At 42.3% G+C, this 16,113-nt stretch overlaps 1 protein-coding gene across 1 annotated transcript in view; it reads left to right on the forward strand.

The window, feature by feature from the left end:
* POU2AF1 (POU class 2 homeobox associating factor 1) overlaps positions 1–3,014 on the forward strand; it is a gene marked incomplete at both ends in the record, with an annotated part of 76,856 nt that extends 73,842 nt beyond the window's left edge. The window contains one exon of the mRNA XM_080930596.1: positions 2,700–3,014. Coding sequence (XP_080786722.1) covers positions 2,700–3,014 — 315 coding nt within the window. The remainder of the gene's footprint in view (positions 1–2,699) is intronic.
* Between the last annotated feature and the right edge of the window lie 13,099 nt (positions 3,015–16,113).

Genomic DNA, 16,113 nt, shown 5'->3' on the forward strand with positions numbered 1-16,113 from the left:
TACACATACTGTCTCCCCACAGCCCTCCCTCAGCTGTCTCTCTTTTAGTCTGGAACTTTGGCTCCTGGTTCCCAAGTGGAGACGCAGGCCACCACACTGGAACTGTTCGCTCTGGCTGTTCCTCTACCAGCCAAGAACTTAGCTCACATTCTCCACAGCCCGGTAAAAACAAGACCTATTAACCTATCAAAGCAGGGTTATATGTTGAATTTCCAGTCCACAAACCCCTACACAATAAGCTTACAACCAGCAAACAAAGATATAAACTGCCCATCCAGAAAAGATAAATTAGATCCATTGAAACCCTTAGAAATAATCATAACAACCTCATCAAGCTAGAGATGCACAGAGAGAAACATACACATCAGCTTCCATATTGCCTCCGGGATGTCTGCCTCCTGCCTCCTCTTCTCTTCTCCAGCCTCTTTTCTGCCTACCTCTCCACTGTCCAATCATGTATCACCTTAATATAAACAAACCTACATTATCACAGTCTCAACAGTTTCTAAAAGTCCAGAGTTCAAAATGTCTTCTGAGATTTAATTCCTTAACGGTAATGACCTATAAAATAAAAGATGAACATATATATATATATATATATAACCAGATCACATACTTCCAACATATAATGGCACAGGATATATATTACTATTGCAAAAGAGAGCACAGTGTAGAAATGTTGGACTAAAGTAAAACCGAAAAATAGCTGGGCAAACCCCAAACTCTGCATCTCCATGTGTGACATCAAAGCACTCTTCAGATCTACAACTCCTTTCAGCTTTGTTGACTGCAACACATTTCTTCATTTTGGGCTGGTTTAATTTCCTGTTAGCAGCTTTCCACAGTAGGTATCCCAAAGCTCTTGCATCTCTAACATCTTGAGGTCTCTAAGGCAACACAGGCTTCACCTTCATAGCTTCACACATGGCCTTTCTAGGCTTTTAGACTGGGACACCCCTGTCACACAACTGGCCTTTGCAACTTCCCTAAGTCTCAGATGGAGATTTCATTACCCCCTCCGCCATTTTTTTTTCTATTTTTAACTTGAAAGCCAGAACTACACGGCCCATTGTTCACTTATATCTTCACCAGCATTCTGTTTCCGATGTTTTCCTTTACTGCCTAAACTTGGCTGTCATGGAACTTGCACTACAGATCTCAGAGATGTGCACATCTGTCTCCTGAGTACTGAGATTAAAGGCATGTGCCACCATCACACCTGGACCTAAACTGTTCTTTAATTTCTTTTCACAAGATGGAAGTTTAGCTGGGTGGCATCTTGCCTTGGGGTCAGCACTTCCATGATTCCATTTAATGCCTTTGATCTGTTTATTTCCGTCAGCACAGGATTTAGCTCCATTCCATTTCCTGGTGACCCCTTTCTCCTTGAACCATACATTTTCTCTTTTTTCTTGCTTAGCTTGCTCCTTTTCATCAAGACACTCTTCATAAGAGTGAACGGAACAGAGTCTACACTATAATGTTTTGAGATTTTCTTTTCTAATGCAATTAATCTAACTTGCTTCACTTCAGCCTCAGGCAGACTCTTCAGACCAGGGCAAAAAGCCGCCACATTGCTCACCAAAATATCACAAGAAGAAATTCTGGGCGACATACTGAAATAATTCTCCTCTGAAACTTCTTGAGCCAGCCCCCAACAGTTCAAATAACCCTCAGCACTACTGTCCTTCATGTTCTTACTGTATGACCCATTAAGTCCCATTTAAAACATTTAACTGCTTTTCTAATCTAAATTCCAGAGTCCACATCCTTTCAAACAAAAACATGGTCAGTCCCATCAGACCAGTACCTCAGTCCCCAGTAACAACTTCTCTTAGGATTTCATCGCTGTGAAGAGACACCCATGAGTGTGGCAACTCGTAGAAAGGAAAACATCTAATTGGGGCTGGCTTACAGTTTCAGGGGTTCAGTCCATTATCATCATGGTGGGAAGCATGGTGGCAAGCAGGCAGATGTGGTGCTGGAGAAGGAGCTGAGGGTTCTACATCTGGATCTGCAGGCAGCAGAAGGGGACTGTGTACCCCACTGGGTATAGTCTGAGCATAAGGAGACCTCAAAGCCCACCCCCACAGTTACACACTTCCTCCAACAAGACCATACATACTCCAACAATCACACATTTCTTAATTGTGCACTTCCTATGGGCCAAGCATTCAAACTCATGAGTCTGTGGGGACCATGCCTATTCAAACCGCCACAGGGGTCCCTGTCACCTTTCTGTGTGAGCTAGATAGTAGCTGTCTTCAAGAAACAGCTACAAGGCTATAAGACAGGCTCGTTATATATCAAAATTATATTTTGCATCATTTAAGGGTTTTTGTTTTGCAATTGGAATATATTTTATATTCAATGAAACCTATAAAGCCTTTAGTTTCCTCGGTGGTATGAGATCATTATTTTCTGCCCCCTCTTTCATGAAAAAGCGAAGCTTCCAAGTTGGGAAGTAGCTTGTGTATACAGTTAGAAGGGGGAGGAGGGAACAGCTGAAACTTGGCAGGCTTCCTCTTCTAGGAGACAGAGCAGGGGGAGGTGGAGCTCTATTAAGTGTAATACCAGTAAGGGCAGGTGGGGTATAATGGGAGGTTCTGATGGGGCAGGGATGCAGGTGGGCACCCCAGTTCTGCTAACCATGGTTCCTGTGTTTTTGTTTGTTTGTTTGTTTTGGTTTTTGGTCACAGCCAAGAAGCACAGCTACACCCGCGGTGGGGCCCCAGCTGGAGGGCCCAGAGCACCAGGCGCCCCTCACCTACTTCCCGTGGCCTCAGCCTCTTTCCACACTGCCCACCTCCAGTCTGCAGTATCAACCTTCGGCCCCAGCCCTGTCTGGGCCCCAGTTTGTCCAGCTCCCCATCTCTATCCCAGAGCCAGTCCTTCAGGACATGGATGATCCCAGAAGAGCCATCAGCTCCCTGACCATTGACAAGCTGCTTCTGGAGGAAGAGGAGAGCAACTCGTACGAGCTCAACCACACCCTCTCCGTGGAGGGCTTTTAGGGCTGGCTTGCATCTAATAGCCCTTTCATCCGAAACTGAGATTTAAAAAGAGCTCAGATGGAGCCCAGACTTCTGTTTGGGGTAGCTATTCCATAGGTTCCCCCTTTTCCTAAAGCTAAATTGTATTCCTCTTTTTCTCCCCCCTTCCTTCCCTCTGCTTCCTTCCTTCCCCCAACTCCCGTTCTGCTTCTTTCTTATTTCTTCTTCCAGTTATCTTCTTCTGGAGCTGCAATCGCAGTGGTATTATGAACAATATGTTATATGAAATGGCACCAAGTCTGCAGCTCAGGAGGGGTTTCCTCTGGAGTCACATCATTAGGGAAGCGCCCTTCTCCTGGGTATCCCCTGCTTCCTGGTAGCAGTAGCTTTATGACCCCATTCTGCCATTTTGAAATGCATCTTAGTTTTGCTTTGTGTGCTATGTTCAGCCTTGGCCAGATGTACTAAGTGGGTGTTTCTGGTCTGGTTAGAGGGGATGTGACAGCACCATCAGGGTAGGTAGGGGCAGTCAGTGAGTGATGGGAGACAGGGCTGAGGAGGAGCAGGACACATACATGTCTGTGGTTAGAGAGGGAGTGAGAAGGGGGAGGCTGAGGAGTGGCCTAGCAATCAGCTTTGAAAAAAAAAATATCACTTCAATGCACTTTAGCTGTTCTTGACAGAGATTAGAGAACTGGTTAATGATGAGTTAGTTAAGGAGGAGAGAGGGTAAATGATTAGTCGGCCTGTTTCCGCCCCCCCCCCCCCTACAGGCCCTCTAACATGATGCCAGCACTTAAAATACTCTTGTCAGCATATTGTCATGGCAACAGGAAAAGAAACAGGTGAAGCGTATCAGTGAAGAGGTTCCTTCTAAGTCCTTCCACACGGGCTTTTACTTCCTGTTGTGACTCACCCAGGGCCATCTTGACACATGGATTCTTCTGCCCACTCACTGTCTGTCTCTGGGGTCCTGGAGTTCTGGTCGGCAGGCCCACTAGCCTTAATTGTCTTTCTTTCTTTTTTTTCTTGTAGTTTTTGCTGGGGAAGCATAGCATTTGCTGTTGAGGGTTTTGCTGTCTCGGGGTGCTCAGCTCCTGAAGTGGATGTGACTTTGGGAACTGGCCCACTGTTTGCTAATGACGCTGTCATGACATTTACACAAGCTTAGTCTGCAGAATCCATGTAGAATAATAGATGTTCTGGAAAATGACAGTTTCTTTGATATCCCACCCCCTTTGTTTCCATTTTCAATGGAAACTTAGAGAGAAAGCTGCCTCTTTCCTTTCTTTCTTTCTTTCTTTCTTTCTTTCTTTCTTTCTTTCTTTCTTTCTTTCTTCCTTTCTTTCTTTCTGCTTTGGGTTTACTTTGATTAAGACACCACATTATCTACCTAAAGTGCTGGCATGCTGATTTTGAATTACCTATGATCCCGCTTTAATATTTAGATTAGATGTTAGATGTGGATGATAGGTTTACACTTCTATTGGTGTAACAAAATATGGGGCAGGAAGACTAGGCCTATTCCATTCAGGACCTGTTGCACTTAAAAAACACTATTGAAGATTTCCCAGCAACTTGGGAGTTTGAGATGTGCAGGGATGGTGATCAGAGGAGTTAATGCCAGGAAAACAAACCAAACAGCAAAGGAAGAAAGAAGTGTGTTTGCTAGGATTGAATTGGTGTCTTTTTCTCTTCGTATCTTGTGACCTCAGGACTCGGATACATGCAGGTGCTCACCCAGATTTCCCCCTGAGTTTTTCTACTCATGTGCAACATTCTCTTTCTTTAAAAAATTTTTTATTATGTACTTTCTGTATTTACATTTGAAATGTTATTCCCTTTGCCCACCCGCTCCCATCCCCCCATATCCCTCTACTTGTCTTCACAAAGGTGACTAGCTTCCAATCACACTCTCCACCTCAGTGCCTTGGCATTCACCTACATTGGGAAAACGTGCCCTCCCTGGGCCAAAGGCCTCTTCTCACACTGATACCAGACACTGCTGTTCTCTGCTGCATATGCAGCTGGAGCCACGGGCCTCTCAATGTGTGCTCAGTGGTTGGTGTTCTAGTCTACAGCAGCTGTGAAGGATTTTGGTTGGTCAACAATGTTCTTCTTCCCATGAGACCGAAACCCCCTTCAGCTCCTTCATTCCCCACCCCTCAGCACCCTCAGTGGGGTCCCCATGCTCAGTCTGATGGTTAGCTGCAAGCATGCTCAGCTGCATGACTCTGGAAGAGCCCCTGAGGAGGCACCCCATCTGGTTCCTTCCATCAAGCACCTCCCAGCATCAGCTATAGTGTTTGGGCCTGGGGGCTGCACTTGGGGTAGATCCCCAGGTGAGGCAGTGCCTGAAAGATCCCCTCTTCAATCCCTGCTCTTCCACTTGATCCTGTACCTCCTCCTGTGAGTGTTTTGTTCTCCCTTCTAAGAAGGACTGAGGCTTCCACATTCTGGCCTTCTTTTTTGAGCTTCATAAAGTCTGTGAATTGTTTCTTGGATATTCAGAGCTTTCTGGGGCTAGTATCTAATTATCAGTGAGTGCATACCATGTGTGTTCTTCTGTGACCTCACTCAGGATGATACTGTTTAGTTCCATCCATTTGCATAGGAATTTCGTAAAATCATTGTTTCTAATAGCTTCCTTGTGTAAATGTATCACAATTTCGGTATCCATTCCTCTGTTAAAGGACATGTGGATTCTTTCCAGCTTCTGGCTATTACTTTCAAATAAAGATTTTTTTTCCAAATAAAGACTTTTCTGCGCTGAAGTGTTTCATTTCTTATCTAATTAATCCCTCTTATCTCTCTGTAGTGTCAGATAGTGTCTTTAGGGAAGGAAGCTTGCAGTAGTACTTGATTTGCTCTCCAGAGCAGTGGGAGAAAATCTTGTTGGTCCACTGCTCTTCCTGATATCTGTGCCGAATGAGTGATTTCTCTTCATGCTTGGTGTCTGGACTTCTGCCACGGGCCTCCGTGGTGAAGCTGTCAGTCCGGACCCTGGACATGAGACACAAAGAGAGACCTGGGAAAGATACTCAGTCTTGTTCTCCTTCCTTGCAGCAAGTAACTGCATTTGTTCATTAGTTTCTGAGTTTCCTGCCTTTATCATCCATCTTTTTTTTGGAGTCACTGTTGTAAAGTGTCCATGTTATTCTGCCATATAACTATTTCCCTGTACCAGAATCACGTGGACAATCAGCACCATTACTTATGCACATTTATGTGCAATTTGGGATGAGGAGGAGGCACGGGACAGAAAAGATTTGATGGGAAGAGAGAGGCCATATTGGTATTTTACAGGATTCTCATCTGAAGCTATGCACCTTAGTGTGAAAGGAGCCAGGAGCAGACAAGGGTATGGTCAGACAAGGCTGACTATGGAGAAGGAATCAAAGTTCTTACAACAGAGCATCCTTAATTCTTTGGATACCAGGCTGCACTGACCTTTAAGTGAAAATTTGAAGTTCTCTCTCTCTCTCCCCTCTCCCTTCTTTTCCCCCTCCCTCCCTTTTCCCCCTCCTTCCCTCTTTCCCTCCCTCCCTTTTCCCCTTCCTTCCTGTCTTCCTCCCTCTCTCCCTCTCTCCCTTTCCCTCCCTATGTGTGTATGTATGCTCAGGTGCCTGTGAAAGCCAAAGGCCAGTGTCAAGTGTCTTTCTTAATTTCTTCCCACTTTCTTATTATGTGACAGTTTCTCAGGGAATCTGGAGTTTACGGATTCAGCCAGAGTAGCTGGCCAGAGTTTCTGCAATCCTCTTGTCTCTGCCTCCTCAGTGCTAGGATTATACAAAATGTTCCAAATGTTTTCTCTGCATCTTTGGAGAGAAGCACCCATTAGCTGGTGTCCTTAAACCTGTTTGTCAGTTCTTCAACTCTGGGTACTGTGGTAAAGGTCTTATTCTATCATTCAACTCATTAAAATTTTATTCCAATTTAACCATTTATCATTTTATGTACTGATGGTATGAGTTCCTTAAGTAAACCTCAATAGTGAGGCTGTACGCTCCTGGGAGACTTTGTATTACTGGTCTCATTTGGTGATCGATGATTGATCTACTTAGATTTTCTGTTTATTCATTGCTAGACATTTGGTAGTTTTTTTTAAAATTATCCAAAGCGTTGGCATACCCTTTCCTAGATGATGAGCTACTGGCAATTAATGATGCAGAAATAAGGTGAATCAATCTTCTCTGGGGACTGTCTTCCCAAGTGTTTATCTGAAATACAATCATCAGCCCCAAAGAGCAACACTAAATGGTCCCAGTGTCTCAGAAGGGTGTGTGTATGTGTGTGTGTGTGTGTGTGTGTGTGTGTGTAATAATTAAGAGGCCGTGGATTCTGAGAAGGAGTGAGGGGTAGGCATGGAAGGACTTGGAAGGAATACAGAAAGGAGAAATGATGACAATTCAGTATTCATTTAAAATTCTCTAAGAAACACAACCGAGAAGAATAGGGGTGTGTGGCAATCTGTAATGCTATTTTTTGTGTCTGTAGTGTGGTTTCTACATCTCCCCGTCCACTTGTGATTTCGAGTTTTCTTTAACCTTTTACTCTGGTCTCAGAGTTTGTCGATTTTGCCTTTTTGAAGCACAAGTCCTTGGTTTGCTCACTTGGTGTGTGTGTGTGTGTGTGTGTGTGTGTGTGTGTGTGTGTGTGTGTGTGTAAAGTCTGTTTAACTTATTTCTACTCTGGCATTTATTATTATATTTTTCACTCTAGTGATTTGAGGTTTAACTTATTCTTTTCTCGTTGCTTATGCTGCTGAGAAGATACAAGTGACCAGAGTTCCACTCCCAGGCTAAGGAGAAAGGGCTTCTGGGTAGCCCACGAATGCCTGGAGACCTTGTAAGGGTTAGGAAGTGAGGAATCACTGAGCTCACTCCAGGAGAACGCCGTGAGACATCACATAAAGAGACTAGCATCTCCTCCTCCTTGTGCTGTGTCTGATGTGCTTAGAGGGAAGATGGGTAAGATACTGGGCTGTTGGCTGCCGACCCCATGCTTCCACAGCCCTTCTCATGTAAGCCTGAGGGAAGCTGTTGCTTCCAGATTCATTCTCTGGAGTAGTTTGTTCTTGTTGCTTAACTGGGATTCTTGAGTCATCGTTGGGTAAGCTATGGGCCCACCTGGGGCTCATTTCTTTCAGCTGGGCCCAGGAGCTCAGTTATAAAATGGCAATGGAGTTCATATATATATACCTTTTCTTTCATTTATATTATTTTTTCATGTAATATGTTCTTATTACAGTTTTTCTTCCCCCAACTCTTCTGAGATCCTCCACACATTGAATATACAAACTTTCTATTATTAGAGAGAAAACGTGGGAAAACAACAAACACAGAATAGGATGGAAACCAACAGACAAACAGGAAAAAGTCATAGAAACAGCCTGAGAAACACATACAGATGCATATTCATACACAGGGGTTCCTTAAAAACACAAACGTGCAGCCCATAGTAATCATGAAAATGACCTGTAAGGTAAAAACTAAAACAAAAGGCCCTGGCAAAACAAGAGTCAGAGAACCCCCAAAGATGGCACTGAGTTTGTCCTTGTGTTGGCCACCTCCTTCCCGGCATGGTGCCTTGGGCTTGAGTGGTCTGCATACCCAGGGAGATTTAATTTTTCATTTGCCAGTGGCTATCAAGTGGAGATAACTTCTGGGTTAGGGATAGAAATTTGTGACCGCTTATCCTTTCAGGGCTGGGACTCCCATCTGGTACAGACCAGTGCAGGCTTTACACATGCTGCCATACAGTCTCTTTTAGTTTAATATGTGTGTTGGCTCTGTGTTTAGAAGGCCTTGTTTCCATGGTGTCCTCCATCCCCTCTGTCTCTTTCCTCTTCTTCTGTGTGGTCCCCTGAGCCCCAAGGGAAGTGTTTGATGGAGACATCCCATTTAGGACTGTCCAAGGCACGTTGTCCAGGTGTGAGCCTCTGCATTTGTTCCCATCTACTTCAGTAGGAAGCCTTTCTTATGATGGCTGAGAAAGGATGTAGCAGAATAGAGTTAGGAGTCATTTTATGGCCACGTTCTTTTAGCACAACAGTGGATTTGGATTTCCCCTAGTTCCCTGCCCTATCCAGTCTCAGGTCCTTGGCTACCAGGTAGTGTTGGGAATAAGTTCTATCCCGTGAACTGGGTTTTAAATCCAATCAGATATTGGTTGGTTACTCCTATGAGTTTTGTATATTGCACAGTGAGGTCATCATTGTAGATCAGGGGGTTTGTAACGGGGTTGATACTTTGCCTTTGTCCTTTGGTAGCATGCAGAATACCTTTTAGTACCATGAACACTAACTAGTCCATAGGTGTGGATGTTGGGGTATGCTGTGGGAAATTGTGTTTCTGTTCCTTCTTAAGGCATTCTCTGATTGGCTTTAATTAAAAAAAAAAAAAGAATCTGATTGCCAGTTAGCTAGACAGGAAGTAGAAAATGGGACCTCCTGAAGAAGAGAAAGGAATTCTGGGAAGAAGAAAGAGGGAAAGCCTGGCCATCAGGAGACATGATGGGGAATGGATGTGATCACAGGCCTGGAAGGTATACATAGCCATGTGGTTGGATGGGACTGGATAATTTGGTTAACTTAGATGAGCTAGTTGAGAGTCTGCCCAACTAAGGCCCAAGGCTTTGAAATATTAAAAGGTCTCTGTGTGGTTATTTGGGAAAGAGCTGGTTAAGAATAATTGCAGTCATAATAATTCTCAGTGTTAATTAATATATACAGAACATAATAACCATTTAATTTACACGTACAGGCTCTAGGGGGGCACCAGCTTGACTTCTTTATGTTCAGTGAGCTGTGTAGGTATTGTCTTCAGCAATATGGCCTTATCATCAGCTTGTGGAGTGTGACCAATAGCCTTTACAATATATAAGGGTTTTCACAAGACCCCTTTGGTCAACAATTTGATGAGATATAATCCATTCCCAGAACTGAAGGCTTCATTTGGTGATGAGAGATATCCACTTGGGGGCTTTGTCTCCCCATTATCTGGTGATTTCATTTAGAACATTATATATGTATATATTTAGGAAGAGTATACTGCACTAGGATTTCATAGGACTCCTCAGATGGCCTTTAGTTTTACCTGTCCCTCTCTGTCCCTTCCTCCTGTTTCTGCACCCCAACCATCCATAATTAACTATTCTATTTTCCCCTCCTAGGGAGATCCATCCCTTTCAACTCTTCCCTTCCTGTCTATCATATATAAATGGTAGCTTGGTTATTGAAGATTTAACATACACATATAAGCAAATACACATCATATTTGTCTTTCTGGGTCTGGGTTACTTCACTCAGAATGATTTTTTATCCTAGCTCTAACCATTTACACGTGAATTCCATGATTTCAATTTTTAACAGGTGAGTAATACTCTATTGTGTAAATGTACCACATTTTCTTTCTCTACTCGTCTTTTGATGGACATTTAGTCTATTTCTAATTTTTGGTTATTTAAAAATATATCAGCAATGAACATAATTGAAGAAGTGTCTCTGTAGTAGGATGAAGCATCCTTTGGGTATATGCTCAAGAGTGGTATAGCCAAACCTTAGGTTAGGCTATTCTCAGTGTTCAGAGGAACTGCCACACTAATTTCCATAGAGGCTGTACAAGTTGGCACTCCTACCAGCAATGGATAAATGTTCTCCTATTCTACATCCTCACCAGCATGAACTGTCATTTGTTTTATTGATCTTGGCTACTTAGACCAGTGTAAGATAAAATCTCAAAGTAGTTTTGATTTGCATTTCCCTGATGACTAAGGATGTTGAACATTTCTTTAAGCATTTCTCAGCCATTTGAGTTTCCTTCTGGAGAATTCTCTTTTTATATCCATACAACATTCTTTAATTAGGTTGTTCATTGTCTTGATGTCGAGCTTCTTGAGTTCTATATTATATATATATATATATATATATATATATATATATATATATATATATATATATATATATATATATGTAATTTATATATCTTAGATATTAGCCCTCTATCAGATATGTAGTTGCTAAAAATATTTCTCCATTTTACAGCCTGCTGTTTTCTTGGAATAATGGTTCCCTTTGCTCTTAGTTTCACAATGTTCTATTGATTTATTGTTCTGAGTGCCTGTGTTGTTGGTTTTCTGTTCAGAAAGTATGAATGAATTCAAGACTGTTTCCTACTTTCCATTCTAGTAGATTCAGTGCATCTTGTCTCATGTTGAGGTCTTTGGTATGTGTGGAGCTGAGTTTTTTGCAGAGTGTTAAGTATGGATCTTCTTAGATTCTTCTACATGTAGTTTGAACAACACCATTTGCTGAAGATGCTGTCTTCTTTTCCCAGTGTGTTTTTCTGGCTACTTTATAAAATATCAGGTGTGTGGACTTATGACTGGGACTTCAGTTCAGTTCCATTGACCAACATGTTGATGTTGGTCGGAGTAATATCATGACACTTCTATTATTATGGTGCTACTGCAGTTGCTACTACTACTATTACTACTACATATTAGGACTGTAGTCAGTTTGAGAGTGAGTGGTGGTATCTTCAGAATCTTATATTACTTAGGGCAGTTTGACCTATCCTGGATTTTTTAATGCTTCCATATTAAGCTGTATATTGTTCTTTTAAATTCTGTGAAGAATTATGTTGGAATTTTGTTGAGGGTTGCAGTGGATTTGTAGATTACTTTTGGTAGGTATATTAGTCAGGATTCTGTAGAGTCACAGAACTTATGGAATGTCTCTATATCTTAATGGACTTTATTGTAATGACTTACTGTCTGTAGTCTGACTAACCCAACAATGGGCAGCTGTGAGTGGAAAGTTCAAGAATCTAGTAGTTTCTCAGCCCCACGAGGCTAGTTGTTTTAGCTGGTCTTCTGTATAAGCTGGAATCCTGAAGAAGTAGGTCCCAATGGATGTGGGAAGAAGGATGATTCTTCCTTTCTCCAATGTCCTTATGCAGGCCTTCAGAAAAAGGTGTAATCCAGTTAAAGGTGTGTGCCACCATGCCTGGATCTGGAACTTGCTTTGTCCCAGGCTGTCCTTGAGCTCAGTGATCTGCTTGCCTCAATCTCCTGGAATTAAGGGCATATACTACCTTGACTGGGCCTAAGCTTTTCATGACCACTACTCCTTAATATCTTCATGTCAAGATCCAGGTTAAAAGACCATGGTTTCCAGCCTCAAGATCTGGATCACAGGTGTGCCTTCCATTTCTGAATTGTAATTCATTCCAGACATAGCCAAGTTGACAATCAGGAATAGCCATCACAGTAGGCTAGCCATTTTCACTATATCAACACATCTTCTGATACCTTATTTCATTTCTTTCTTCAAAGATTTGAAGTTTTAGTCAGACAAGTCTTTCATTTGATTGGTCAGAGCTACCCCATGCTATTCTATTTTATTTGATTTGAGGCTATTGTGAAAGGTGCTGTTTCCCTGTTGTCTTTCTCAGTCTGCCATTTGTATATAGGAAGGCTGCTGATTTTTGTAAATTAGCAATTGGATTTTTATTTGTGTAAATATCAAATGCTCTTAAATGTTCAGTGCCCACCAGAAAGGGGATTTAGCTAGGGTACTGAATAGTAGTTTTTGTTTAATTTTTGTTTTTTTATTCAGATGTTGAGTTTTAGGATGCTTAGACATGAACTTGTAATTGTATTAATTTTCTCATTTTTGTTACATTATTTTTTCCTAACAAGATTATATGGTGCCTTTGGTTGTCACTGAACTCAACCTTCTAAACTTTACTTCAACTAGTTGGTGTTTTTAAGATAATATCCCCCTTCTTGTGGGTCTTTAACATGGTCTTGCTGCATGGTGATTCATCTCCAATGTCCAGTTCAAAGACCACCTTCCCAAAAATTCTTCCACCATTTGGTCAGTCAGAGTAAATGACTGAACTCCCAAGACCCTTGGAAGAAGTTTTCTAGTGATATCTAAGAATGGACTGTATGAAATTGACCAACCCCTTCAGAACATAGGGTAGACACTGGCTTCTAAGCCCTACAGGGCAAGACCAGCTAATCCCTTGTGATGATTTGTATATGCTTGGCCCAAAGAGTGCCACTTTTAGAAGGTGTGTCCCTGTTGGAGTAGGTGTGGACTTGTTGGAGTAGATGTGTTACTGTGTGTGTGGGGGCTTTAAGACCCCCCTCCTAGCTGCCTGGAAGTCAGTATTTTGCTAGCTTTCTTCAGATAAAGATGTAGAACTCTCTCAGCTCCTTCTGCACCATGTCTGCCTGGATGCTGCATTGTTCCTCCCTTCATGATAATGGACTGAACCTCTGAACCTGTAAGCCAGCCCCAGTTAAATGTTCTTATAAGAGTTGCCTTCCTCATGGTGTCTGCTCACAGAAGTAAAACGCTAACTACGACATCCCACAATTCTCTCTAAGTGGTCTTCTCACTGGCTTTCAGGCTGTAAGAAATCCCTGTATCACTCTGCGGCATCAACTTTTGTTTTGTAGACAAGTTAAACAGTTCAGCAATTTCCAACTTGCCTGCCTTGGTAGTTTCTGAAGAATCTAAGAACAAATAATTTGCATACTGTAGACCTGCCTTTTGGAAGGTACAGTTCCTGAAATCCCAATACAAACCAACTCCAGCTATACTAACAGCTGAGACTAAGGATGCTAGTTGGTACATCCCAGAGGTATTTTAGGAGGATACCTTCTTCTGTCTTCCCCAAAGGCTCTCCAAAGTCTTTAAAGTTCTTCTGTCTACCACAATTCTCATCTTGGAGATGACACTTATTTTTTTCTTAGCAGATAGAATTAGGGATATGGTCAGGAGTTGAGTGATCTTTAAAAAGGCCAAGGCACTCGTCAGTCTCACTTCCTTCTATTGCTTCTTTCAAGGCTCTTGACAGCACAAATGTTCAAGGTCATCTTCCATAATTCCAAAAGGCATCTTACTACTTAGTAAATACTTGTATAGTGGTTACTATGGGTGAAGCTCTGTTGTAAATATTCAACTCTTTCACTCTGTTGCATCCTATCTCTAGCTACGAACTGGTCATGACCATGAGCTACATGGTGATTGAGATAGTAAGTCAAGTTCTGTTTTGTACCATTTGGTGGACTCAATATTTTTTCTCTTTTATCTACAGTAAAAGCCTTCTCCTTAACCATACTATGGAGTGGTCATCTCAGCACTTCCCATAACACACCCTGTTCACATACATCTGATGCCAAAACCCATGCATAACATTCTAATGCTCAATACTCTCCATTTATAATCCTGAAGGGATTACCTTAAAAATGGATTAGCTGATGCATGTAAAACATGGGGTCTGGGGCCCAGTGTCTTTCACAATTAGTAGCTATAATGACAGAAAACAGAACAACAACACCCCCCCCCAAAAAAAAACTAAAACCATATCCCCTGAGTGAGTTATCTGTAGAGCTTGTGGGATCTGAGGAATGAGCAGAAGACTGTCTGCAATGGTCTTGGTTTAGGTGGTTCCTTCCTAAACTCTGGTACTCTCTCAGGGGTGTCTGTATGCCTATTCATATGGAATCTCCATGACCTCAGATCTGTTAGCTGTTGCAGTGTGGAAAGGAATGCTGTTGAACCAGAGGTCCTACCAGAAGAGTCTGACTGTCCAGACAGAAAGCTTAGCTGGGGTGCATTTGTGTCTCTGGTTGTTTTTCTCTTCCACAGAAACCTTGTGTTTTGTATAGTTTGTTATCTACAATAGCCACGTGGTGATTTTGACCGAGTGAGTTTATTAGGTATAAAGTAAGCCAAAAAAAAAAAAAAAAAAAAAAAAAAAAAAAAAAAATTAGGTAGATAGATAAGTAAGTAGGTATGTAAATTAAGTGCCGCTCTACACATCCAGCAAAAATTGACAGAGGAAGATATAGATGGATAGTCAGCTAGAGTTCTTGATAGAGAGAAGGGTCCTTGGCAAAGTAGTTTCCCCTCCAGTGAGAATTCCAACCAAAAAAAATTACTAACAGCAGAAAGGGAACTGTAGGCAGGGAGAGTTACAAACACCCAGCAGAAACTAACTGGGGATACGCTGTGAAGACAGCCAGGTGGAGTTGCCAGCTAACAGAGTCTCTACCAGAGCAGGTGTCCCCTTGGATGGGGCTTCCTAATAAAGCACAAATAGCAGCAGACAGAACTTACATCATCAAATTGGGTGCTCACACTATGAAACAGAAACTGACTAGGGAAGGTGAGAAAGTCATCTGGGGTTTCTAGTTAAGCTTTTACCCATTATGGACAACTTTTTCATGGCTGAGCTTCTGATCTCTTTTTCTCTGCACAGGCACTGTTATAGCAGGGGATAAACAATGATACACTCTTAGGATTTTACCTCTGTGAGCAGACACCATGAAGAAGGCAACTCTTAAAAGGACAACATTTAATTGGGGCTGCCTTATAGGTTCAGAAGTTCAGTCCATTATCATGAAGGCAGGAACAATGCAGCATCCAGGCAGACATGGTGCAGGAGGAGCTGAGAGAGTTCTACATCTTTATCTGAAGAAAGCTAGCAAAATACCAACTTCCAGGCTGCTAGGATGAGGGTCTTAAAGCCCATGCCCACAGTGACACACCTACTCCAACCTGGCCACACCTTCTACAAATGCTACTCCCTGGGCTAAACTTAAACAAACCATCACACCTCTGTTGGAAGTGGTTTAGCTTCTAGTTGTTCTCAAGGACACAGTGTCTTTATTCTTGTAGTAATTTATTTTCTTCCCTATCAGAATTATCAGTAGGCAGCCCATCCCAAGACAAGGGTCCTTAGAGAACACTGTGACACTGCATACTTGGGTCTGAAATGGGGAAGAAACCAACCTCACGTCTAAATTTCAGTAAGCTCAATCAGTACATGACAATTTATTAATTGTGATGGGTTGAATGAAAATGGCTCCTATAGGTCCAGGGAGTGGTACTATTAGAAGATGTAGTCTTGTTGGAGGATCCTTTCCCAGAATCCTCAACCAACATTTTATCAGTATATTGTGGAGTCCTACAATTCCTTCCCTGATCCATGGCTGATTATTGACAGGAACAGTCTTCTGTAGGCCCAGTCCCAGTGACTGCGGCCATTATGACTTCATGATTACAATGCCTATGTTGTGCCCAGAGGGTAACAAATGTCTT

This window comes from Micromys minutus, assembly GCF_963924665.1.
Source record: "Micromys minutus genome assembly, chromosome: 16".
NCBI lineage: Eukaryota > Metazoa > Chordata > Mammalia > Rodentia > Muridae > Micromys > Micromys minutus.